At 43.4% G+C, this 25,251-nt stretch overlaps 2 protein-coding genes across 2 annotated transcripts in view; one reads left to right on the forward strand and one right to left on the reverse strand.

The window, feature by feature from the left end:
• Positions 1-6,505, forward strand: part of CAMK1G (calcium/calmodulin dependent protein kinase IG) — a 64,233-nt gene extending 57,728 nt beyond the window's left edge. The window contains exons 10-14 of the mRNA XM_063119462.1: positions 1,394-1,472; positions 2,015-2,102; positions 2,797-3,200; positions 5,600-5,731; positions 6,185-6,505. Of these exons, the coding sequence (XP_062975532.1) occupies positions 1,394-1,472; positions 2,015-2,102; positions 2,797-3,200; positions 5,600-5,690 (662 nt within the window). The 3' untranslated portion in view covers positions 5,691-5,731; positions 6,185-6,505. The remainder of the gene's footprint in view (positions 1-1,393; positions 1,473-2,014; positions 2,103-2,796; positions 3,201-5,599; positions 5,732-6,184) is intronic.
• Positions 6,506-7,216: 711 nt separating this feature from the next.
• The window catches only part of LAMB3 (laminin subunit beta 3), a 72,468-nt gene continuing 54,433 nt past the window's right edge, over positions 7,217-25,251 (reverse strand). The window contains exons 16-23 of the mRNA XM_063143081.1: positions 20,521-20,729; positions 18,956-19,159; positions 18,156-18,300; positions 13,955-14,162; positions 12,952-13,093; positions 12,541-12,717; positions 10,017-10,170; positions 7,217-7,604 (exon numbers count right to left, since the gene is read on the reverse strand). Of these exons, the coding sequence (XP_062999151.1) occupies positions 7,465-7,604; positions 10,017-10,170; positions 12,541-12,717; positions 12,952-13,093; positions 13,955-14,162; positions 18,156-18,300; positions 18,956-19,159; positions 20,521-20,729 (1,379 nt within the window). The 3' untranslated portion in view covers positions 7,217-7,464. The remainder of the gene's footprint in view (positions 7,605-10,016; positions 10,171-12,540; positions 12,718-12,951; positions 13,094-13,954; positions 14,163-18,155; positions 18,301-18,955; positions 19,160-20,520; positions 20,730-25,251) is intronic.

The raw sequence follows: 25,251 nt of genomic DNA on the forward strand, positions 1-25,251 counted from the left end.
TTCCCGCCGCCCCCGCCGCCACCCGCAGACCTCCTCGCCGAGCGGCAAGGAGAGCTTGGCTGAAGAAGGCGGGGTTGAGAGCGGAAGAAGCTCTCCACCCCAGCCAGCGAGGAGGGAGTTGGGTGGCGGCGGCGGGAAGGACATCTCTTCATCGGCTCTTCAAAAGGCAAGTTACACGCTCGCTTTCACGCCGCACTGGGGTCGCTTAGAAGCGATCTCAGAACGACGTGTGGATTCCCCCTTGGTCACTATTGCAGGTTATGGAGTTTGGTAATTGCTAAGCAGGCATAAATCTATAGCATGGTTCTCCAAGAATATGTGGATAACTCTTGTTTAGAGGATGAGCAATAGTTCAGTGTTGGAGCACATGTTTTGCATGCACAATATCCCTGAATTCAATCCCGTCCATCTCCAGTTAAAGGGATCTCAGCACGGCTGGAAAAGGCCCTGGAGGGGTCTTGATCTTGCCAACGTGAGCCAATCAGTATAAGGCAGTTTCAGATAAACAAAGAAGGAAGGGTAGGCAATGTGGTACCCGTGGACAGCAATGCACACCTGGGCACTTTTCTTGGCACCCACTAAGATGCCCTAGCCCTCCCACTTTTTAAAACAAATGATCACTTTTTGCTGTGAAATACGTTTTTGTTAATGTTGAAAATTGTGGTTTCAATGGGGTTGTTCCATATGTTTGGGGTTCAGCCCCCACCTCTGCTTATACTGTCTTTTTGGCAGGTTACTTGTCCTTTGCCACGTCTCCCATGGCAACCATTTTGTGGTGGTGCTCAGGATGCTTTCTCAAATTGCCAAATGTGCCCATAGTCCAAAATGTTTGCCTAGCTACCCTTGTATAGAGCATTTTTGCTCATAAAAGACAAAGTGAGCATTCCAGCCAGTGTTGCAAATGAGGATTCCAGCAGATGCAGGTTTATATTTTCATTACAAACCAAATGAAGTAAGAACACTTTAAGCATGAGTGACAGGTCATTCTCTGTAGTGGTGACATGGCTCTAGAATGCCTTCCCAATTGTAACTGGTCAGGCCCCTCCCCCTTTTGGGCATATAAGACATTTTTATTTTTGCTAGGCTTTTATGTGTAAGAACTAGTTTTATGCTTGCTCATTTTAATGAATAACATATTTTACTTTTGATGCTGCTAGGTTTGTGTTTTGCTTTGTTTAAAGTGCTGGTTTTTGTTTTGCGTGTGTGTTTTGAAACTGTTAGTTGTATTGCCTTTTTTATTGCATTGTGTGGTTTTATCATTATGTTGTACATTGCTCTGGGTACTCTTAGTAGATGAGTGAGACAATGTTCTGGAACAATGAACACTCTGGCACATTGTTTTAGCTACCTGTATTTGTGAGAAATCCTGACTCTCCTTATTCCTTCCAAACAGCCAAGGATTTCATTTGTCATTTATTGGAGAAGGATCCAAATGAGAGGTTTACCTGTGAGAAAGCCCTCAGGCACCCCTGGTGAGAAGATTGATACTCAATCTGTGCTACAATGAGAAATTGCAGTTTTATTGCTGTGGAATTAACCATAGCTTATAAAATAAGATTGCTTTCTCTGAGGTCCCTGTTTGCATGAACCAAAAAAGAGAAAATGTGAATAGGGAGCAGTTGTGTTAAAACCTAGGTAAAGAAGAACCTCACTAAACCACAATTCCCAGGATCCACTAGGGAACCCGTAACTGTTGAAGTGGCAGGGCAGGCCCCTTTTGGTCCTCTGGGCCCTATGCAGCTGCCCGCCCCTACCAGGCCTGGGTTAGTGCTACTTTTGGTATGGATGTAGATGATTAAGATGTAGATGATTAAGACAGTCACCCCTCCCTTCTCTGACCATGCTCAAATATTGCAGGATTTGTTTATATTGCACTCTGTTGCCTTTTCCCTTTTGGGTTGAATTACTACTGATTGAACATACAAAGACATTAGCTAACTGTTGCAAGAATGCAAAATGTCTCACAAAACTCCATCTGCCTACATGCCTGTTATTCTTCTCACTCCATCTGCAGGATTGATGGAAACACAGCCCTCCGCCGTGACATATATCCATCTGTCAGTGCACAGATCCAGAAAAATTTTGCAAAAAGCAAATGGAAAGTAAGTTGCTTTGATGCTGATATCCAAGAATATTCGACTCGGTAGCTCTTGTCTAGTAACAAACATTCCAGAGTACAAGATTTCCCAGCAGAACTCCTCAGTTTAGAAATCCCTTAAAATCATTACCAGTATTGGGATATCAGAAGTCTTAATATGGCTTTAGGCCAGATACATTGTACAAAGTTTGAGGTGCAGTCCCTCATTAATAGTAGAATTGCCACTCCAGATTAGTATATATATGGTAGCAGAAAGAAAGGACTAACATCCATTTTAGAAGCACAACGTCCCCATGTGCTGGCTTTTATGAGAATGTGTCTGTATAATATATACAGACCCCAATCCTAAACATATTTACAATGGGCTTAGTCCTGCTGAACACAGTGAGGTTTACCTCCAGAAGTAAGCATGCATAGGATTGCACTGCACATATGCGAGGTCCTTTGTAACATTTATCGTGTTTTATCTCTGAAAACAAACCTGTCAGGGAGATCCCATGTTCAAACAAATATGGGATCTGCTGGTTTGTTGTTTTAATTTCTGTCTGTAGTGAAGGGAGGGGGTCACATGAACTTGAGGTCTGTTGCAAATGTCTCCCCAGGTAGAACTCCATGAGTAAAGTAGCCTCTGGACAGGCTGAGTGTTCATCAGTCTGGTAGGCAACTCTCAACAAACTTGCTATCTTCTCCTTTATTAGCAAGCCTTCAATGCTGCTGCTGTTGTTCACCACATGAAGAAACTTCACATGAACTGCCACCACAGCGCCAAAAGCAGTCTCCCGCTCATACAAGTGCAAAATGCATCGCGGCCCAATACCCCATCTGTCACCAGCCAGGAACAGCCCAAGATGTTGAGCCCTGGGTTACCATACAAGAACGCTTCCGATCTTTCTGATCAACACAACAAGATGGCTGACAGCAAGTGTTTGGATCACCTGGCTAGCCAATCCATCCCTGCCACTCCAAGCATAGCCACAGAAGACAGTCAGAGCGCTCCGAACAGACCTTCGTTTGGCTGCAATGCAGCATGTGGGACACATGAGAAAGTGAAGACCACCTTTTGCTCAGAGTCAGTGCTCCTCAAAAGAGGTGCCAAGCCCCAGTAGGTGTCCATTCCACCAGGTGGTATTGTTGAACTAAAGGACATGATGCTTGTGGGCACTGCTAGTGCTGTGCAGAAAATTCCTATTATTCCATTTTCGGCATTTCGTGGGGGGTGGGGGGAAACAAAAACTCTGGCAAAAGAGGCTGAGAGGTGAGAATTTTCTCCTTGGGGAGGGGGACAGGGTTTCTACATATCTTTTTAAGTGTAGGAAGTTGTTGAGGGGTCTTCTTTCTTTTTCTTTTTTTAAACAACCCCATCACTCGCAGGAGCCCAGGAATTCTTCCTGAATGCCTATTGGAGAGGGCCAGGTCGTATGGTTTCCAATAGGCATTCAGGAAGAACTGCCAGTTTCCTCCAAATGCCAGGGATGTTACCAGATACAAAAGAGGATAGGGCTCCTGCAGCTTTAACTATTGTGATGAAGAGGGAATTTCACCAGGAGCTGCATGCTTTCAAATGACACTTGCTGAAATTCCCCTTTCTGTGCAACTGTTAAAGATACAGGAGCCCTGTCTTCCTTTGCATATGGTCACCCTATATAAGGGCAACCAAAATAACTAACATGTACAAATAAGAAAATAAACACAATACTGAAACCAACTCTACAATAAGAAGATAAAATAATTAAACAACATAAAAGTACAGAATTCAGGAAATAGCAGAAACAGAAATAAGTGTTCTGGGACAGATGTTTGGATTAAAATAGGTGGAGAACTTGAGGAACTCCAAACATTGAACTACAACTCCCATTATCACTGATTATTGGCCATGCTGACTGGGGATGATAGGAAGGGGATTCCAACAACATATGGAAGAGTTGTTGATTTTCTAAGGGTAGTATCGTATTGTCCCTGTGAGCTTGTGTGAATGACTGTTTGCACAACAGGACTTTCACATTTCTACTGACATGTCCTGATCCAGAAATGACTTTTTCTGCTCATTTCCAGGATTATTTTTAGAAGCATGGAAGTCCCATTGCACAAACGGTGGCTCCGGCAAGCACAATGTTACCAGTGGAGGTGTAGCAGCCCCACTGGTGTTGTCAGGGGCTGTCATAAAATGTAGACCACCTTGGATGGGTGGGGGGAGTCCTGCTCCTTCTAACTGCCAACTTTGCATTAAAATAAAATGCAAGGTATTATTAAATGCTACCTGAATGAAATTCATCATACTACAAGATAAAGATGAAAAGTCCATTTTACTTGCCATGGACATTCCCCAGTGGTAAAACGGCGCCCAGTAACTAAGCCTTTGGAGAACCCTTTCGACCTTTTAGAACTAGCGAGACAAGGGGAAACTGCATAAAACTTAGGAAACCACTCCATGATTGGTGGTTGGGATAAAGGGGTGGGACCAGGGGAAAGGATGTGGCCATCTGGGGAATCCCTGAGGGTGACATTAAACAGGCCAATTGGGACTCCGAATCTGAAGTTCTGCACCTTGCAGTAAAATACCAGGGTTGGAACAATTTCACACATACAACACATCCCTCAAAACATTTCCTTTTGTTTTGAGGCCATGCTGGACATTATCCCCTTTAGCTATCTGTTGTTGACAAAATCAGAATGCACTGGTGGCTGCTGCTGCTTCTTGTTAGAGTGCTATGCCCTGGTTTGATCAAATAATGAAAATGCTTCACAGATCCACAGTTACTCCTAAAAGTATGACAACGCTAAGAAGCTTTTGCATTAGGCTTAGTTTGTCCTCAAGTTCTTAGACAATGTGAATGTAAAGCCTAAAGTGTACATGCATGTGGAACAAATAGTGCATCACACTCAAATGTGCTTTTTGGTCTCACATGTGAAGTGGTCTTATAGCTCAATGTCAAGTCATCTGTTGTTTCAGATTTGTAAAAACACATCTTGTAACTTTTGAAATGTAAAGGCTGATTTTCTCCCAAATCTAGCAAGGGAAGTTTGGTGTGCAGAAGCAGACCACTCACTGCATGCATGGTTGATGTGGCTGCAGAGATGCCTATAGATGTGCAACTTCATCTGCAATGCAGTGGTCAGCTGGGACCAATTGAACTGACTAGATGCACCTTGTAAGGTATAATGACAGAATGCATTGCCTCCCACAGCCACTCATTATTGCAAGCAACTAGTTGCACATAACTAGAGCAGTACTGGGGCCTCCATTTGCTTCCTAGATTGTCAGAAGTTTTCCAAATGGTAATTTTGCAGACACGGTTGAAAGATCAGCAATGACTAGAAATACTTTTCACCCCCAATGATCTTTTTGAAATCCCATTGTTTAATCTACTGTAAGGATTTTATGTTGATCTGAGTTTCAGATTCATGCAGAAAACTACCGATGCTGTCAAAAGTTGCTTTCTTCCACTCAAATAAGAAATTCACTATTTTGTTTTGCATTCAATCTTTTCTTCCAAATCTCAGTCACTTCAAATCAGAAGTCCTGGTTCCTGTGAAAGCCAGCAACCACTCATACTTTGGCAGTGGGCAAACTGGAGTGTGTTTGGTGATGTGATATGAAAATCAGCCATATGACTCAGACATACACCTTTACAGGTAAGTGTGCCAAGGCCAACAGTTACATAGGGCGTACCACTACTGATGACTCAGTGCCAGTTGCATGATCACCCATTCTTGCTTAGTGCTTAGGTGAGGAATGGCCTTTTCCCTGGGTAGACAGCTTTGATTAGAGGCAGTTGGGCGCTTCAGCATTGGGGATGGGATTGCAAGGGCTACTTATCCCCAGTGTAGTCTAATCTGTACTTTTATCTGTTTATATATGCATATCCACTGCACCAAAAAATGTGCCCCCTCACTCCCTCGGGTTGATTTCTTCTGAATGAGAAAGCACTGGAGATGTACACTTATGGTGATGACTACTTTGATTACAAATTTCAAAGTAGAGACTAAGTGAAGGCAAAGCCAGCAGATCGTTCAATGGCTGTAAAAACAACTTTTCATATAGTAGTGTAGATCCCCTCCAAGTAATAGTTTTCATGTCTCTTTCAGAAGGGCTGTTTGATTCTTCTCTTCAAAGCTTCGAAGTCAAATCATCAATTGCGCAAGAAGAAAGAGGCACTTTTCCTGAGGTCTGCCAGGCCGAGCTGTGTCCTCAGACGGCAGTGGCCATTCACTGAAATACTGCACATCCATAGGCCTGAGGATTCCTATGGTGCAATTCCCTTGCGATGCTAGAAGGGACATTCATTCAAGCAGGGGGGGAAATCTTTTTCTTTTTTTACGAAAGAGAGATGCCATGCTTCTGCTAGCAGCTTCAATGTATTAATCTACATCGTTGCCTCAAGCTGTATCTCCATTTGGGCTGTAATGGGGGGGGGAGGAGTGTACATCGTATTATTATTATTATTATTATTATTATTATTATTATTATTATTATTTATATAGCACCATCAATGTACATGGTGCTGTACAGAGTAAAACAGTAAATAGCAAGACCAACTGTAGTGGTTCAGTGAAACAACAGAACAATTGCCAAGTGTGTGTGTGTGTTGCTTTGTGCTGAGCCCGTGTGAAAGAGGTGGTTGGATCCAAAAGCAACCTATGCTGGGTCACTTTTGCCGCTTTTGTTTATGCTGTGGGAGAAATTGGCTAAGCATGGGTGTTGCACAGCTTTGCACAGAGATTCTGTACAAGTCCCACTAGGCAGAGGGGATTCACACAGCATCCCTATTCTCTTGATGAAGTTAACTTCTGCTTCCAAGTCAGTAACCGTATAATATATACTATGCTTAATAAAGCTGATTGGTTTCTAAGTGCCTGCTGGTTATTGATAGTAATGGAAGTAAGCTGGCAATTCATCCTGGAGGGTCCTCACCCCAACTCTGATGACAGATTTGTTTCCTGCCTTGTTTTGTCAGCAAAGCATTAGGCTGTCAGCAAAGCAGGTTGTGGCTAATAAAACAAGAAGTCTTGTAATAGGCCATGGAGTCCAAGATATGTTGTGTCATTATTATTGTTGCTAAAAAACAGTATTCATGTCTATTTGTATTTATGAAACTTGCAAAAGAAACACATGCTCTATAAAAAGCAACCATCAGAAAGTTTAATTCAAGAGGTGAATTCTAGATATAAAAAGACTTTAGAAAGCTAAAGCAAATAAATTAACATACCAAGTTTTTTCTAAAACTTGACCTATTACAAAGGACTCCTTTGACTCAAAACTACCTCCCTACCCCCACAAAAGGTAGACAAAGCTGTTTTATTTTCAAAGAAAGACTTAAAAGGTCTTTGCAAATCAGAAAAGGGTTAGAAGACAAGCATGAACTGTGCTAGTCTGTGCAAGTGGCATAATATGCAACTCGGTTGCTGATATGATCACGAATGGTTTCCACTTTCTTTTCCAGGCCTGTCAGCTTGGCTGACTCAAGGACGAATGCATTGTTACTCTCTTGGATCTCTGTTTCTATAGCTGAGGAATGAAAGAAAAATAGGTTACATGCAACAACAAAAATCCTTTCTCGTTTTTTGTTTCACTCTCTATTTCTTTAATGTTATCTAGACCAGACTTCCCCAACCTTGTGTTCTGGACTTCAACTCCCAGCATGGCCAAGGTTCAGGAAAGGTGGTTGTTGTACTCAAAAACATCTGGAAAACACCAGATTGGGGAAGGCTGATATAGGCAACTAATCAGCATTAGCTGTGGATTTTTCCTCCCTGTCTGATCAGAGGACGAGTGACTGGCTAACCTTCTAACATGTACTCCCTCTTATGGAGCGTATGTTCAATTTAGTCTATCAAGATCATGTTTTACTTCTGGAGATCCCACTTGATTTCTTCCTTCCTGTTGCTTGTATTCCAACAAAGGTATGAAGGGAGCACAGCTGTTTGTACATACATTCAGCATTATTTTCTACACTTCTCAACCCAAAGAACAACCTACAGTCCCTCGAGGAATGCATACACATGCAAAAAGCAAGAGAGAGGCAACTAAGGCTATAAAGAGGACATCTGGTGTGGACAGATGAGTCACTTTAATTGGCTATTACCTCTGTTTAATATAAGCACCCCTGTATGCATTATTTTACTAAGCAAATTCAGCAATGAGATTCTGCTTGGGTCTACCCCCATAGGTATCTGGACCCACACTCATCGTCCCTTAATCACTGACAAGATTTGGCCCAACATTAAGGAACTACGGCTCCATCATATAGCAAGTTGAATGCATCAGTGATAATGCTTCAGTGCCTTCTGATAGGGCCAAATGAGTCTTGACATTGACGTCAGCCGACACTGGCAATATATGCTCATCGTGTTCTGCATAGGAAATTGCCTGCTGGCCTATTTAATAATATCAACATTCCTTGCTGCATTCAGCAAACTGTGAGCAGGAGTAACTGCCTGGCAGCAGCCAGCAGCCAAGTCTCTGGAATAGAGAGGCACCTTCAATGAAAAAGGATCCATTAGAGGCACAGCTTTATCAATGGAAGCAACTCCAAATCCTCTTTCCAATAAAATCTCTGGCTTTGGGCCAGTTAGTTATTCATGCTGCACCTGCCACAGGGGCCAAGGCATTTAGTCTACACACTGGCTGCTTCCCAAAACATATTGAGCAAAGTCATTAGATTTGAAAGCTTCAAACTGAAGTGTCCAAATGAAGCATTGACAAAGCTGCTGCTCGGCTTGGCAACTGATGGTTATGAAGTGAGCCTGTGAATGACTGTGTAGCACACAGTTCCTTATATTCCCCCCCCCTCCAAATGGACAGCCCATCAGAAAGATGAACAGTGGGTATTTTGCTTCAGCTAAGCCTTCACCTCTCCATAACCCATGAAATGGGATCAGCAGACGGTTTTCTGATGCAGAAATATACACAGGCACCATCTTGGAGAACATGCCCAGAAGCCTGCTCAGCATAGTGTTCAGGACAAAGCAATTATTCTTCCCTGTAGACCAGGGATGCACTACCCACGGCCGCTCCCAGTGTGGCCCATGAAACTAGTGGCTCCCACCCACTTTTCTCCACAGCCTGTCTGCCTGCTTCTTTCCCAGGCTCCTCCCCCTCTCCAAACAAGGAAAAGCCCTTAGCACCAATCAGCTGCTGTTTGGAGATAAGAGTTTTTCCTTGCCAGGGAGCAGGGACAGGAACTGGGGAGGAAGCTGCTTACTCCAGTCCTGCTTACTTATGGGTAGAAAAAGGTGGAGGAGAAACTACATGTCCCAGCAGTGCTGGAGCGCACATGTGTGTGTGCATGTACTTTCATGAAGATATGTCACCCCTGCTCCCCAAGGGCCAAAAAGGGTGTGCACCCCTCGTTTAGACCAAAGATATACTAAACCCCTATATCACATATGAAACTACCAAGTCTCCACTTATTCCAAAAGTAAATTTATCCAGACAGAACCTTTGAGATATTCTAGGCGAGGCTATTAACCCACTGTATCTCTTTCTAGTTTCTTTGCAGAATTAAGAACGCATCTCTATGGAAAGAGCTTTTCCTTTCTTGCCTTTCTGTATTTTCCACTACATAACCTCTAGATGGGGCTGTGGTATAGAACAATAATACAATGACAGTAGCAGGAACTTGTGCTTTGTTTGGGAATTAAACAATACTGCATTTTACCCACTCCAAAAAAATCTCTGTGAAAGAACTCTCAAAAAATGGAAGCAAAACTAGAGGGTCAAGATGTCTTCTAAAGCTCCCATAAACAGCCATGAGTGAGGAACGACAAGCACATAATAAAAGCCTCATGTGGAAAAACCCTTTGTGACTGACACTAATTATTTTCAGAACCATAATCCTGTGAGTCATGGCAAGACAATGGCTGTAAGATCATCTATAAGGCATGCAAGTATGGGAGCTCACATCCGTATTCTGCTTACCTCCCATTTTGACCATCATTCCCAAGGCTTCTTCGAACAATGTGTTAGCTTCCATATGGGCATTTCTGATCCGGTCCCCTTGCATTCCCAGGTTGGACCCTTGTCCCATCCGCTTCTTCAGTTCTGCATATTTTTGTTTCACCTGTTCAAATCCCTGTAAAGAAGTTGATAAATAGGATGGTTCAATCAATCAATCAATCAATCAATCAATCCTTTATTTACAGTCAAAAGACCACAATATATTGAATATTGATGTAACAGAACTCTCAGTATCCAGACCTCAGCTGTCCTTCAAATCCTCTGCCATCTACATGAGAGAGGAGCTATGTGTATTCCACCTATGGGTCTTGATGCCAGATGTAAACCTGCATAAACTGCATACCCTTTGACACCCATTATCAGATTCTCTGATGGATTTCCTCCTTCCTTCTTCCTCCTTACCCATTAAACCAGGGGTAGGCAACTTGTAGCATTCCAGATGTTTTGGCCTACAATCCCATGAGCCTTAGCCTGCACAACCAATGGTGAGGAATCATGGGAACTATAGACCAAACTATCTGGGGAACCACAAGTAGCCCACCATTGCCTAAACAGAAGGAGAATGTCCTTGTCAGCTCACCTCACTCCCAGTTCCTGGTTTCTAGTGCCTGGGCAGAGCACACCTTCTTTCAACGTAACTCACCCCAGTTTGTCCTAAGGGAGTCACTCTTTGAAATACTGCTGTGCTGAATCTTGCTCCCTACTTTGGGGTGTGTGTTTTTCTCTCCCTAGTAAAGAGGCATTGTTTTTTCTGCTTCTTTCACAGGGAGGGGGAGAATTTCGAAGAATTTTCACCTTGGGAAGGGGAGCAGGGTTTTCACATACCTTTTTAAGTTTGGATGTGTAAGGATGAATTTTTATTTTTATTTTAGCTTGAAAAACACCTCCAGCATGAGACTCTTCTTCAGACCAGCAGCACTTCTTAAACTCCCGGGACACCACGTGACCTCATCCTCTCCAATAGGCATTCTGGAAGAATTCCTAGGTTGCAGAAGCTTCTTTGCAAAAAGCTTCTTTGCAAAGAACAAATGGGACTTTTGGAGATTTAGGGCTCCATCACACCAGCGATTTATCACACACTCCCCATGCCTGGTATGCAGTTTTGCAGGACAATGAATGAGTGCAGGACCAGGGCAAATGTGTAGGTGTGATGGAGCTCTTAGAAAAATGCTTATCTTGCTTGCTCTATGTTGGTTGCAAGGAAGAACAGAACAGATTTTTTCTAAAGCTCAAAAAAGCCCTGTGCTGTACAAAGAAGCTTCTGCAGCCCCAGACCCTTCCCCGAATGCCTCTTGCGGAGGGTAAGGTCACATGATCTCCTGGGAGCTCAGAAAGAGATGCCAGGCTGGAGAAGAGTCTTGGGCTCCTCGGCTACCACCTACATTTAAAAAGGTAAGCTGAAATCCTGCCATCCTCTCCTAGGAGAAAGTTATTTAAAAAAATCTCACCTCTCCCAGCCATTTTCGTCACCTCTGCACAAAAGGATAGATTTGGAAGAATCAAAATTGGGGGCACAACTCTACTTTGAACACATTTCCCTGTTTTAAGAGTGAATATAAGAAGAGGAGCTGGGGCTGACAACTACATCTGATACGTAAATAATATGGAAACTGTTTAAGGCTCTGAATACACAGTGGCCTGGTTCAGACAACACACTAAACCATGCTCCTTAACCACAAAATGGTTAAGGGAATGCATGGTTAAGCAGCATGGTTTAACGTGTTGACTGAACCAGGCCACAGTTTGGTGAGTTAAACAGCAGAGAGAACGTATGCTTTATTAGTGAGAGACCCATGCCATTGTCAAGCTGGGACAGGAACTGAAAAAGTTTATGCCAAAAGATATTGACCAGAGCTGATTGAATAATATTGCATCCCAGACAGTGCTGCTAGGTAATTTTAGACTCTGGACTTAAATGATCTTATGGGGAACCCTTCAGCTGGCCAGGGGGTGTTACTTCAGGGATGAAGCACACAGAGAACTTTTCTTTTTCCCCCACCCCCATCCAAACACCATTCCATTTTTAAAAACTGCTTCAACATCCCTGTAATATTAGAACTACAAAACAAACAAACCCCAAAAAAACCCCAAAGTCCAAAACCAAAACTGTTTGCCAACCCTGATTTAAAAAAGAAAGAAAGAAAGAAAGAAAGAAAGAAACTGAGCATGAGCAATTTTACATTTCAAACTCACTTCAGTCATGGGGCCATCATGACTACCGTGATAAAATAAAGTTTGCTTCTGCTGCTCTGATGCCCACATCTCTTGCCACTCTCTGGGTGGTCATCTTGGGGTGGGGAGAAGCTGGGCTGTGAAGCATTGGATTTGGGCTCCAAGCTCCAGACATAGCTGCACCACTGACTCCAGAGCATACAAGCAGCAGGAAGAACTAATTTATAGCAACCTGTTTTCCTCAAATCATAATAAAAGGACTGCTGGAACCTTCTTATGATTCTAGAGTGTCTAGACTCTCCCGTTCTCATACCTGTTGAGTGCTCCTTGCTTGCTCACTGGCTTCAACTGCTCTCTGCTGCGCATCTGCAGCCCACTGCTGGTTCTGGCTTGCTTTGCTCCGTAATTGGGCAAGTCTCCCAGTGAAACCGTCCAGCTGTTGGGTGATCTCCTGCACAGTCTTCTGAGCTGGAGTAAGGACAGTCTGGATCTGAACATCCCAAGGAGGAAACATGTATCAATTACATCACGGGGAAACTTTTAATCAGAAAAGTAGCAAAGCCGTGGCACTCACTTCTAAAGGAAATAATGAAGGCACTTTGCTTAGCTTTGAAAAGGGACTGCATGTTTCAGTGTTAATTATTTGGTATTAGAGGAGGTGATGCCATCAGGTTTGCGACTCATAGAGGGGTACAATGCCAAAAGCTCAGCAGGTACCACTGACCTCATCAAGGCGGTCTTGGATGAGCCTGAGAGAATAGCTAGAGCCATGGATAGTATCTTCAGCCTCCTGAAGTGCTAGGTTTGCTTGATTCAAATTCTCCGCCACATCCTCCACACTACCCTCAATAGCATTGGCTCGGTTCCTAGGAAAATATTACATAAAAAAGAGATGATGATTGATAAAAAGCAACTTTCTGGAATTCTGACGTATACTGCTAAAATGCCTGTAAGAAGATGAAAAAGAGACAAATTGCATGAGTGGGGATAGGGGGGAGGGAGTGGGAAGCAGCAGACAAGGTATATTGCAATCAGCTTTTAAAAACAAAATACAACCCTGAGCAGCATTGAAGCAACACAAGTAGGTAAATCTCAATTTGGTGTCTTCAGTGCCTTGTGGGTACTGGTTGTTAGAGACCTCATCACTTCATGCTAACATGGTGAGAACTAATAGTGTAATGTAGTGTAGCATAGTGGCTACAAGATCTGACAAAACATCTCAGTTCAGCCATAATCTTCACTGAGTAGCTTTGGGCAAGCTACTGTTCTTCCTCAGCGCCCTCCAAGTCTATCCCATCCCATTTGGAACATGGTAATAACAATACGAGCTATACAAATAATAGTGGTAAATAGTAATAGATATGATTCCTGTATGCATCCACTTACTGCGGTAGTATGGGAAGGTGCCTCAGGTACATACCTATGTTTTTAGGGAATAAATCTGAATGGGGTCTAAATGAAACCACTTGAAATACACTGCGGAAAAGGAAGAATGTTTAACATTTTAAAGTTTAAAGCCTTCAGCCTGATTTTGAGTGTGAGGTCCCCGGGAAGCTACAAAAAGCCAGGCCATCTGGTACTTTTGGAATGGTAAGACTTCAGCGAATAGAGGGAGCTTCGAGTTCTGAATAATACCATAAATGAGCTCATGCCGAATGTCACTGAGAACTATGGGCCAATTCCATCACTCTCCTTTCATGATCCACAGGTACCAAAGCCTTCTTTACCTGGCTTCTTCAGCCTCCTGCTGAAGCTGTTTGGCCTTAGCAATGTCCCCAGCAGTTTCGGCAATGATGCTTTCAGGGCACCGTAGCTTAGCGGCCAAGTTCTGAATCTCATTCATCTTCCTGAGGATTGTGGCAGAGTCCGTGGGAAGATGAAGGGAGAGGACATAATCACTGATTTGCTGGATAGTGGTGGCATCAGTGCCTGGATCTGCAAAGATTACAAAAGGAAAGAAAGTAAAGATCAAGTGAGATGAACTTTTCTTCAATCAACTCATTTTTAAAACAGGCTTTCCCAACCTGGTACCCTCCTGAGAGTTTGAGCTACAACTCTCAGAATTCCTGACTATTAGCCATGCTGGCTGGATTGATAGGCACAGAATCATAGAATCATGGAGTTAGAAGGGGCCTATAAGGCCATCAAGTCCAACCCCCTGCTCAATACAGGAATCTACCTGAAGTCCAAAACAGTTGGAAGGCACCAGGCTGGGGAAGGCTGCTTTAAAAGAAGGCTTTCAAATTATACAAAAGCCTTCTTAAAATTTAGGAACTTCATACAAACCAAATAAGATGGATATTACACAGCTAGGAAAAGCCAGGCCTGCTGCTTGTCCAAACAAACATACAGGCAAAATCTTGATATACATACAGCTTAGAGAAGGAATATTGAAGGGGGTAGACAGGGTGGAGGGAAATGGAGGAAGAGGGCAGAATCTGGCCTGTTTAAGAAGCCCTATAGTATTCTGACCAGGGGGATGCATGCCATGAGGTTAAAAGTAAAACCCTTCACCCCCTGCTATACTATTCCCCAGATGCGCACACACACAAACACTAGTTCTATAAAGTGCAATGAGATGAGGTTTTAGGAGGGTAGGAAATAAAGATGGTATCTCCTGAAATCCCCAATCAGCACCTCAAGGTCCCTTTCCCAGATTGGCTGATGCCCTGTTAAGACTGTATGGATGCACTGCAAAATTTAGTTGTAGGGTCCCAATTTTTCTTTATATTAGGAAAGCCAGAAATGTGTGGTTTTTTAAAAAAAAAATGGGTGAAGAGCTTGAAAAGAGAACAGAAGAGCACAAAGGAAGCCTGGGGTTGGTACACATTACACAAATGAGAGTAAGGAGGTCTGGAGAGCCTGCTTCAATGGAAAGCAACTTTGCGAGGATGTAGTTTTGTGTGGAGGAAACAACAGGGGAGAAGGGGTGCTTAATCCTTTCCTGCTGGCCACTTTTCTGTTCCAAATCATCCCTATTTCCCCCTACCCCTCAGTGTACAAGATTCCAGCTGGGGAGTCCATCCCTAGAATGGGTCCCAGGAATGGAGGAAGCTGGGTAACATCAGCTTCTGACCAGAGTTATGTCCATTTTTCCCTCCTGTGAAGTCAGCAACGCTTCTGCCTTTTTCTACCTGTAGACATTTTTTCAAAGCAGCAGAAGATAACTGGTCCATCACTCTCTGCATCTGCCACATCCTACAGCTCTGCACATTTCAGGATTTATCCTCCCCCTTAAAGTATCCAACATTCTCGATATTCTCCCCAAAGACTTGTCATTTCACAGCATGTGTGTCCCTCAGTAAACACTGCTAGATTTTTTATAATGATAGGAGATATCCCCTACCTCAGACAGAAGACTCAAGAAAGTGATAGGGTTTTTTTAAAAAATAAATAAATAAAAAATAAAGCTTTTCAGATAAGCAAGTTGTTAAATCTAGGCTTCATACCAAAGTCTCATGGGGTCCCAAACTAACTCTGGCAAAACTGAAGCTAATGCAAGGGGAAAACAATTTTAAGTACTTTCCTACTAAAAACATTACAATCGATTTTAAAAATGATGCAATATGCCAGATGCAGGAAACCAGCCAAAAAGATGGCTGGATGATTAGATGACAAAAATGTAAAATGATTACTGTAGGAGGATAAGAAGATTTCAGAGAAGCTAAATGAATTCAGGTTTGGGAGGAGGGCAAACAGGATGGAAACTGAGATCTATAAAGAAATGGTTGAAAGAGCTGGGAATGCTTAGCCTGGAGAAGAGAAAATCAGGAGAAGACATGATAGCACTCTTCAAATATCTGAAAGGCTATCATGCAAAAGATGGAATAGACTTGATCTCTGTTGTTCCAAAGGGAAAGGTTAGAACTAATTGTGGAAAGTGCAGAGGAAAAGGCTTTGGCTAAGCATTAAGAAAAACATAGATTGTAAGCCTATGCGGCAGGGTCTTGCTATTTACTGTTTTACTCTGTACAGCACCATGTACACTGATGGTGCTGTATAAATTAATAATAATAATAATAATAATAATAATAATAATAATGGTCTTCTCTGCAGAAGATGTCGGACAGATACCTATACTACGATGGGTATCAATCAAGGAAAAGTAACAAGAGATTAAAGTTCTAGTGCTTACTGACAAATTACAAATTAAGTCACAACAGTTTTTTGCCATTCTAAATGAATGAGGCCTTTGCTAGACCTACCAAATATCCCATGATGGAGGAGGGGTGATCAATAACACGAGATCCCGCCCTCATCTACAAGTAACATGAGGCGACTCAAGTAGAGAGCCACCGCAGCCGCCATTTTATTTTTAAAGGAACAAAGCACACAAACGCTTGTGCAAGGGTTTTTTGTTTTTTTAAAAAATGGGTTTCTCCGTTCCCCCCACCCTGCACCTTGTGCAGGGCTCCCGGCTCTTCGCAAGTAACTGCGCAGAGCCAGGAAAAGCTGCAAAAATGGGCCACAAGCTCGTGGTCTCAGGCTCAGCCCGAGACTGTGAGAAAAAGCGGGCCCAAAGGGGTAGCCTTTATCCCGGGGCCAGGGAGGATTGATAACCCCTGGTCTAACAAAGGCCTGAGTGCAGCAAGAGTTTTAAACTCCAATATGGTGGTATTCTTGGCCCCATCTCTTTTCTCTTTGGCCCCCTTTCCCTTAGTCTTCAGCCCCGCCCACCACTGGAATGCAAGCCCTGAGAGCACCTCCAAAATTGATCTTGACCCTTGGGGCTGAAAGTGGCTCCCTACTCCCAAGCTACAGAATGCTACACTGGCCAAATTGATCTCAAAAACTGGTTTGGTTCACCTGATAAAACAGCCCACCATGGCTTATTTAAGCTACAGTGTGTTGTGGCGCATGCCAGAACTTGGGGACAGTAAACGGGTTAAACAATGCTTACATAACCTGAAAAAGGGCCATGAGTTCTGGAAGAATTGTTTAACCCTCACATAACCCATGGTCCTCAGGCTCGGACAACACAACAAGCCACAATTGAGGCTTAAAGATTAAGGATACCACCTGTAGACACCATAACTTATAATAACTTAAATATACCATGACAAGCCATGTCAACCATGCAAACATGGTCAATAAATCCAGAGTCTGAAATTATCTAACTGAACCACTGACAGAATTAACATTCATGCCTGAAAGGGGCGTGAAACTGAAATGTCAGAATGTCACTACCACAGACCAGACCCATGTAGACTAAACTTCTCCAAGTAATTCCAGGGCTGGCATTTCTGGAATGCACACATGTACTGATATTCAACCTTTTCCCCCACAATAAGATGTGGCCTTGATTCAAAAGAGAACGCCTACATGTTTTAAACGTAACATGGGAAATAGTCCAGCACAAAACCTGTTGAATAAAGCTCTGTGCATAACAGCGATGACACAAAATAGATGCTATTTCAGTACCAGTGGATAGAAAAAAGAAATAATTGGCTGAAGATATTATATAAGGAATTTTCCTGTGCCTAAAAGACAGGGCTCTCGCAGGGACTGCCAACTCACTGCTGTTGGAGCGGAAGGAATTATATTGTAATACCTTCCCTTAAATAGTTATAAACTTGCTGTATGTTTTTTATTTGTTGCTATGTTGCCTCTCAAGGACTTCAGGAAACCGAAGAACTGAGCCATTTCTATGAGCAAGTCTAGTTTGATTGATCTAGTTTATTGTGACCATCTCATTTCTGAGATGGCATGAAGCTGTCTGGTATCCATCTGCCTGGACATATAACAACATATTTTAAAGTGTGTATTTTGTTGTTGCACATGAAAGCATAAAATCTTTTAATCCATAATTAGTCCTGCTTTGCTTGCTCCGTGCTTTTCCAGAGCTAAAACAGCCATTCTGGAGAAGAGACTCTCTAACAGAAAGGAATCAGTAGTGCAGATGTTGCATCTATAGGCTTCTGGCTTTACCTGATAGGAAGTTGCGAATTTGGCGGATGAACTGCTGCATACGCTGGATGTCTCTCTCTATCTGGGTCCTAGTTGTGCTCATCTGGTCTCCCAAGCTTCGGGCATTCGTTTGAATCTTGCTGGCAGCAATTTCAGCAGCCCTGATCTATTAAAATGCAAGGCAGATTCAGTTTGCTGCAGGGTACAGTACATCCTTGAAACCTCAAGCTCTGAAACTGGTTGTAGGTGTTTCTTTTTATCAATAGTGTTAAGCTCCCCATTTCTTAATTATCCCGTCCTCTCCCAGCATTTGAAAAACAAAAAATCTGATTTTAAAAATTCAGTGCAAAGTGTAGAAACTGAAGCTACTAATACGCAAGGCAGCTTTGGTTGCTGCATGGTACAGTACATCCTAGTAGGCTTCACTGAATCAACTCACAGGCACTAACACATGAATACTTTTAGTTTACATTATTCTGCTGTAGCATCACATCTATCCACATTGTGCATAATAACAAGTATGTTCTTATTTGCTCGTCAACCACATTTTGGCCCAGGACCTTGTGCCAATAGATCTTGAAAAATGGGCTCTGCCACAAATACACAGAAATACATGCCAGGAGGGTCATTCAAATTGCAAGCCATATGAGTAGGGACTACCATTGAAATTAGCTGTTTGCACGTTGGACATTGTGACAACCATATTCACAAGTTCAGTAAAAGCCATATGTATTTTCCATCACGCTTGTAAAAGAGCTCTCACTCTTTGCCTCCCTTGCAAAAAAGATGGGAACTCCCCTTTCTCCATTCTATGCACGCACCATCTGTGTAGTTTGCTGAAGCCGGATACTTAAGTTGTGGATCTCTTGTGTTGTTTTCCTGCCAGTTTGGATAGAGCTGCCAGAAAGCGCGAGGATCCCTCTACAGCTCAGACCAGGGCCACATTGAGTTCCATTCTGCTGGGGACACAGTTCTCCAATGCATTCCCCCGGGGTGCAAATTTCAGATCTGATGCCACTGCAAATCTAAGTAGAGAAGGCACATGATCAACCATCATTCAATGGAGCAAGAATCAAACTGATTTAGAGAGCAAGTCTGCTTGCCTGCTGATTGACTGCATTTCAAACTGCTTTTCATTAGATAGTCACAAGGGGGCTTGTGGTATAGAACTGTAAAATACAACACAACTACAAGAACAATAAAAGTAGTAGGTGAAACAATAGAGTCATAAATTAAACACCCAGATAAAGAATAGATCAAAGGCCTATCTAGTCCAGCATCACAGTGGCCAACCAGATGTCTATGGGAAACCCTTAAATAGGACATGAAGGCAATAGCCCTCTCCACTATTCTTCCCAGGAAATGGCATTCAGAGCCATGCTGTCTCTGATCCTCACATATATTTTGGGCCTGTAAAGCCTAACATCAGACCCACTTCCCCAGGGATCAGTGATGGGTTGTCCATTCTACTAGGTATCTCTCTCCAAGGAATGTTGGGACTGGTAGTTCAGGAGAGAACATATCACATAGGAAGTACAGATCTCCCTGTCTCTCACACCACAAGTCCCAACTTAACTGCACAAGCTTACTCTGTATTCCGGAGAATGATGTTGGCCAGCAGCAGCATACTGTGATTATTCTTTTCTAACACCAATTGGCTCCAGAAAATCTCACAAAATCTCACAAAAGGTACATAGATACAGGGAAATAAGTTCCCATAAATACCCATAAAAGCACGATGTACAATTTAACCTCTTTTTGTCCTTGTGGTAATGGAATGACAGCCTGACCCAAGCCTCCGCTAAATCCCCAGGTCCCAGTAAAGTGTACTCTTCCCACGTACTATTCCCCCAACACACACACACACACACACACACACACACACACACTGTCTGGGCCCTGTACAATAAAAATGCTTTGGATTCTTGTAAATTCTGAGTAATTTGTCTTGGACAGAAGAAAGGTAGTGTGTGGGCAGCAAAGAAATCATGCACCATAAGAGGGAAGCAGGCCTCTCCTGAGCCCTTGGGAGATTTCTAGAATCCACGTGAGAAGGAGTCCATCTGAGTTTCAGTGGCAGTTAGAATGACAGAGATATCAATGCCACTTCTCCACACCCATGTACATGAATGTCATTTGAGTACACTGCTATGAAATGCAAGATGAATGATTTTCATGGCAACAGGAGATGTCTCCATGGCAATAGCAGAACAGCAGAAAAGAAGGATGAAAACAAGAGACCTTGGCCAAATTTGTCTTATTAGAACACAGCCATTTGGGTTGCAGTTAGAACTATGGGAAGTAACTTTCAGTGGGCAAATTATTGTACATTGACAACTGAACGATCAGGCTATTCAGTATCTCCTTTAGCAGAGGTTAATGTCACCTTATTAATGGCTGGAGTCAAGTTTGGAGAGAAAGCCATTTCACCCTGCAGAGCCTCCAGCCCTGACCCGTGGTCGGTAAGATCACTTTCAAGCTCCTCGGCACTTTTCCTGTTCTCCAGAGACTGAGCCAGCAGTCTAGAAGATCCAGCGATGCGCAGGCTGGCATTGGAAGATGTCTGATATGCAGAGCTGACTGTCTTGAATGCTCCTGGGGGGAGAATGAAAACGCTGTCTGAATGGCTTAGTGACTCATAATGCAGCATTCCTACCCAAGCTTCTGGTTCTGAGTTTTACCTAAGAAAAGGTAGAGGAAGGATCTGCCAGAGCAGTGAATCACAAGGCCACCAACTGAATAGCACTTATCAATCAGCTTTTGTGTGAAACACCTTAATGGCTCTTTTCTCTCTCTCTTTCTCTCTCTCTCTCTCTCTCTCTTTTAATGCATCAAATAAGAAGAAAGAAGAGATGCACATACTGAATATGGACTATATCTAAGCTGCAAATATGGTAAAGATGTGCCTCTCTACTAACTCTGGCTCCAAGAGGCAATCCTGATCGCCTTGGACCAGAACTTTGCAGGTGAGGTAGGTAATCTGCCACACCTCCTTCCATTGAGGTTAATAAGGGATGCAACACTGATGTTGCTGCAGTAACGCCTCCAACAATTCCATCTAGTTGGAATGCTGTGTTAATTTGGCTGCATTGCAGAACAAGCAAAAGTTGAAAACCCAAGCTGGCTAGTTGCTTAATTGAGCAATCCAGTACAGATCTCTTGTGCTGTGCTGCAGTCTTGTGGCTCGCTGGGTTTTTTTGAAAGCGGGACTGTCATCTCTTATTTTGGCAGGGCTTTAACAATTGCACAAGAACAGGAGAAATTTTCCCCATCACTCCATCTCTATGCCAAAGGAATAGCTGGCAATCTTACTTGAAAGTCACATCCAAGTAAGCAAAAGAAGCAAAAAGAGAACTTTGTGAACCTGGCTATGGTGTCTCCTAAATATTGGTTCCCTGCCTGCAACAATAGGCCTCATCTCTCACAACCACTATAATACTGGTAGTCCCGATTGAAGTTAGGAGTAAATGTTTTTGAACTTGAGAACTCTTTACCCTCTAAATCAAAAGGCAAAAGAAAGGAAAAATGTCATTCATTAACATGTTGAACCTTCATTTCTGAAGGTTAAAATCTCCAAAGAAAGCTCTGTGAGAACAAGCATCATTATTTTTAAGGTTCTACAGGGCTTCTCCATCAAAGCAGAGAATCTGAACATGCTAGTTCAAAAAAGGGGATACCACCACGGAAGCTCCAGAGTCTTGTGTCCTCAATTTCTCACAGCAAATATTATATGAGATCTAGAGTTGCCATCTGATTTCACCTACAGTGATATTCTGAAGCAAATATGGAGGTTTCTGCTCAAATAACTTTCAAGGGAAACAAAAAGAGTTTCAATCAGACTAGCGAAATTTCCCTAGGGGTGTGTTTTACACATCACTAATTAGATCACTAAGCAGGAACAGAAACAACTTAGAATAAAGTTTCCCAAAGAGGGTACTCAATGCCACTGGGGATGTACATGCAGAAAACCTCAGGCCCCCATCTTTACGGTGGCACTTTGGCGCCACGAGGCGCCTTGCACCAGCACCTGTGTTCCTTCCCGACATCTGCAAAGGAAGGAATGCAAATGCAAACATTCCCAGTCTTTAAAAGTAAAAAAAAACACCAAAAAAGGGGGGGAGGAGAGGAACGGGGCTGTTTCTCCCCCTTTTTAATTTTTATTTTATTATCTGTATCTCCACAGCTTTTCAGATACAGATAATAAAAAGAAAAAGAAATGTGGGGGGAGGAACTGGCAGCCAGAGGGAGGACGCGAAGAGAAGGGGCAGGGACTCAGGGCGAATCACCTCTCGTCTCCTCCCTCTGGCTGCCCATTCCTTCCCCCACCCACATTTCTTTTTCTTTTTATTATCTGTATCTGTGCAGCTGCAGAGATACAGATAATAAAATTTTTAGAAAGGGGGAGGAACAGCCCCATTCCTCTCCTCCCTCCGTTTTTTGTTTGTTTGTTTGTTTTACTTTTACAGGCCTGGGGCCACCCATGGTGACCAATCAGGGGGCGCCATGGGCTGCAGTGCCAAAACAAAGCCAGGGTAAGTGCCCAACTTTTTTCGGAGTGGAGTTTCCAGGGTTTGCCCCTGGATGGCTTCACAATTGCAGCTGTGTCATGTAGATGATGTGCCGCTACTGCGAAGCCACCCCGAGGCAAGCCCTTCATGTAGACGTGCCCCAGAACAAAGCTTTGCTTATAAAAACTGGAGGCTGTACCATGTGACTGAGAGAGAGAGAGAGAGAGAGAAGAGAAGAGAAGAGAAGAGAAGAGAAGAGAAGAGAAGAGAAGAGAAGAGAAAATCAGAAATACCTTGGAGGCCTGTTTGAGCCTGGGTCCTCGTGTCAATTTACATTTAAGTTATTCTCCTTGACACAGATCATTTTCACACACAAGGCTTAAGTGACTGTGAAATTCACTACTATTCTCAGTGTGAAATGTCTGATTTCTGTTAGTATGGGACTTGAGAACAGCCCAATGTATATCTTCTATTTACATTACAAACCAAAATAAGTGAAACCCACTTTAGATCCCCAAGTGGAAACATGCTCATTGTCTTACATCCTCTTGAACATTGTTCCTAATTTTCACCAACACAAAGCCTTCCTTACTGAAGCTCCTGTGACAAAAATAATCTTTTCATTTTAATTAAGAGTTTACCATATCAAATTGAAGAAAAAACACCTTTCCGTCACTGTTTTGAAGGAATTCTAAGCTGTGAGACAAGCCAGCTGCAAGAAAGAATGAAACAAAGAACCAAGGGGCAAAGAAGATCAAGCAATTTGGCTCCTTCCAGTTGAAGTACTCCAAAAGCACCCTGGAGCATGTGAATGTGCAGGATTGCATCCTGAGAAGTGCAGCCTTTCTGAGGAAAGCTAGCTCAGAGATTAGAATGGCTGCTAGAGAGACTCGGACTCAGGAGACCCATGCTAGCATCTACCAGACACATGAACCAGCTTTGCCATTTAACTGTCATAGGGCATATTCACCCGAATGCGAAAAGGATCTCTGAGCCTCTCTCATGCTGTTTGTTTGCATGAGTGAATACTGTCAATGCAGGACAACTAAGTGCATCCTCCAGTATCAGAGGAAGTAAGCCTGTATGCACTAGTTGCTGGGGAACATAGGTGGGAAGGTGCTGTTGCACCATGTCCTGCTTGTGGGTCCCTGGCCGATGGCTGGTTAGCCACTGTGTGAACAGAGTGCTGGACTAGATGGACCCTTGGTCTGATCAGCATGGCTCTTCTTATGTTCTTATGCTCTAATGACAGAAATTGAAAAACAGCAATTTTAAAATCAAAATGTACTTTCTAGCCAGTGTAGTTTTGGGTTTCACAATATAGTTGTGCAAAAAAAAAAAACCAGTAAATGCTGTTTTGTATGATAAACTCTCATGATTACAGAAAGAAATTGGTTTTAAAGAGAACTGAAGATGAAATGGTTCACCCAGTTTTGCTCCTAGTGTACACACACTGTTTGTTTGTTTCACTGTCATCTCTGGTCAAACAAGTTTTGCAGGGTTTTGAAGTAGTGCAAAACACTGAAAATCTATTTATTAGATATGATCGTGGAATATATGTGCATACCATGGAGAGTAGTGCTTATTTCATAACATCACTAATACTGGGGGGAAGAAGAAGAAGAATGAGGAGGAGGAGGAGGAGGAGGAGGAGGAGGAGGAGGAGGAGGAGGAGGCAGCTTCCTGCCCAAAGTGGGTCATATTTTTTTTAAAACTAAAAAGCCTGCTGTTTCATAAGAAAAAGTTGAGAACTTCCTCAAAGGGACAGTAGGAAATGTAGTTTTTTAAAGGTGCAGCATGATCTAGTAGTTTTGTAAGAGTACCATATTATCTGGATATAAATCACTACGGGTGCAATCCTATACATATTTAGACAGGCTGGGGCATGCTGGGAGTTGTGGGCCTTTTTTCTGTCTAAACATGCATAGGATTGCTCCTTAAACCATTCATAGGACAGTAATCTCGTCTGGATTACTGCAATATGTTATGCATGGGGCTGCCTTTGAAAACGGTCCAGAAACTTCAGCTGGTACAAAATAGGGCTGTGCAGAGACCCACCCACCCCGATCTGCCTCAGAGACCGATCCAGAGCCCCCGAAGTAGCCCCGATCCACCTCGGGGTTCCCCATCCACCTCAGTGCAGAAGCTGAGGTGAAGTTCGGGCCCTCTGAGGTGACTGAGCTGTCTAGCCGGCACCCAGAAAACGCTCCCCACTTACCTGGTGCCGCAGACAGCAGAGGCACCAGGTAAGCCTCCCTCCCCACTTCCCTGTGTCTGCCGTCTGCCACCGCCGCTGGCACCACCGGCATGCATCCGGCAGCTTCCACTCTGACGATGCTGAAGCCCAGAAGTAGGCTGCGGTGGTGGACCCAGGTAAGGGGGGAGGGGGGCTTACCCGCTGCCTCTGTTGCCGCCGCCATCTTTCTTCTGGCAGCTTAAAATCGCGTGGCCTAGTCCCTTTCATTTTCAGCGGCAGCACTGGAAGCCGCTAGAAGAAAGTTGGCAGTGGCGATGGAGGCAGCAGGTAAGGAGACTAGTTGGGGGGGGGGGGGCGGCTCCAAAGCTCCAAGGCAGCCCGAAGCTTTGGAGCCAATTGGCTTCACCTTCGC

Source organism: Elgaria multicarinata, chromosome 1, assembly GCF_023053635.1.
Source record: "Elgaria multicarinata webbii isolate HBS135686 ecotype San Diego chromosome 1, rElgMul1.1.pri, whole genome shotgun sequence".
NCBI lineage: Eukaryota > Metazoa > Chordata > Lepidosauria > Squamata > Anguidae > Elgaria > Elgaria multicarinata.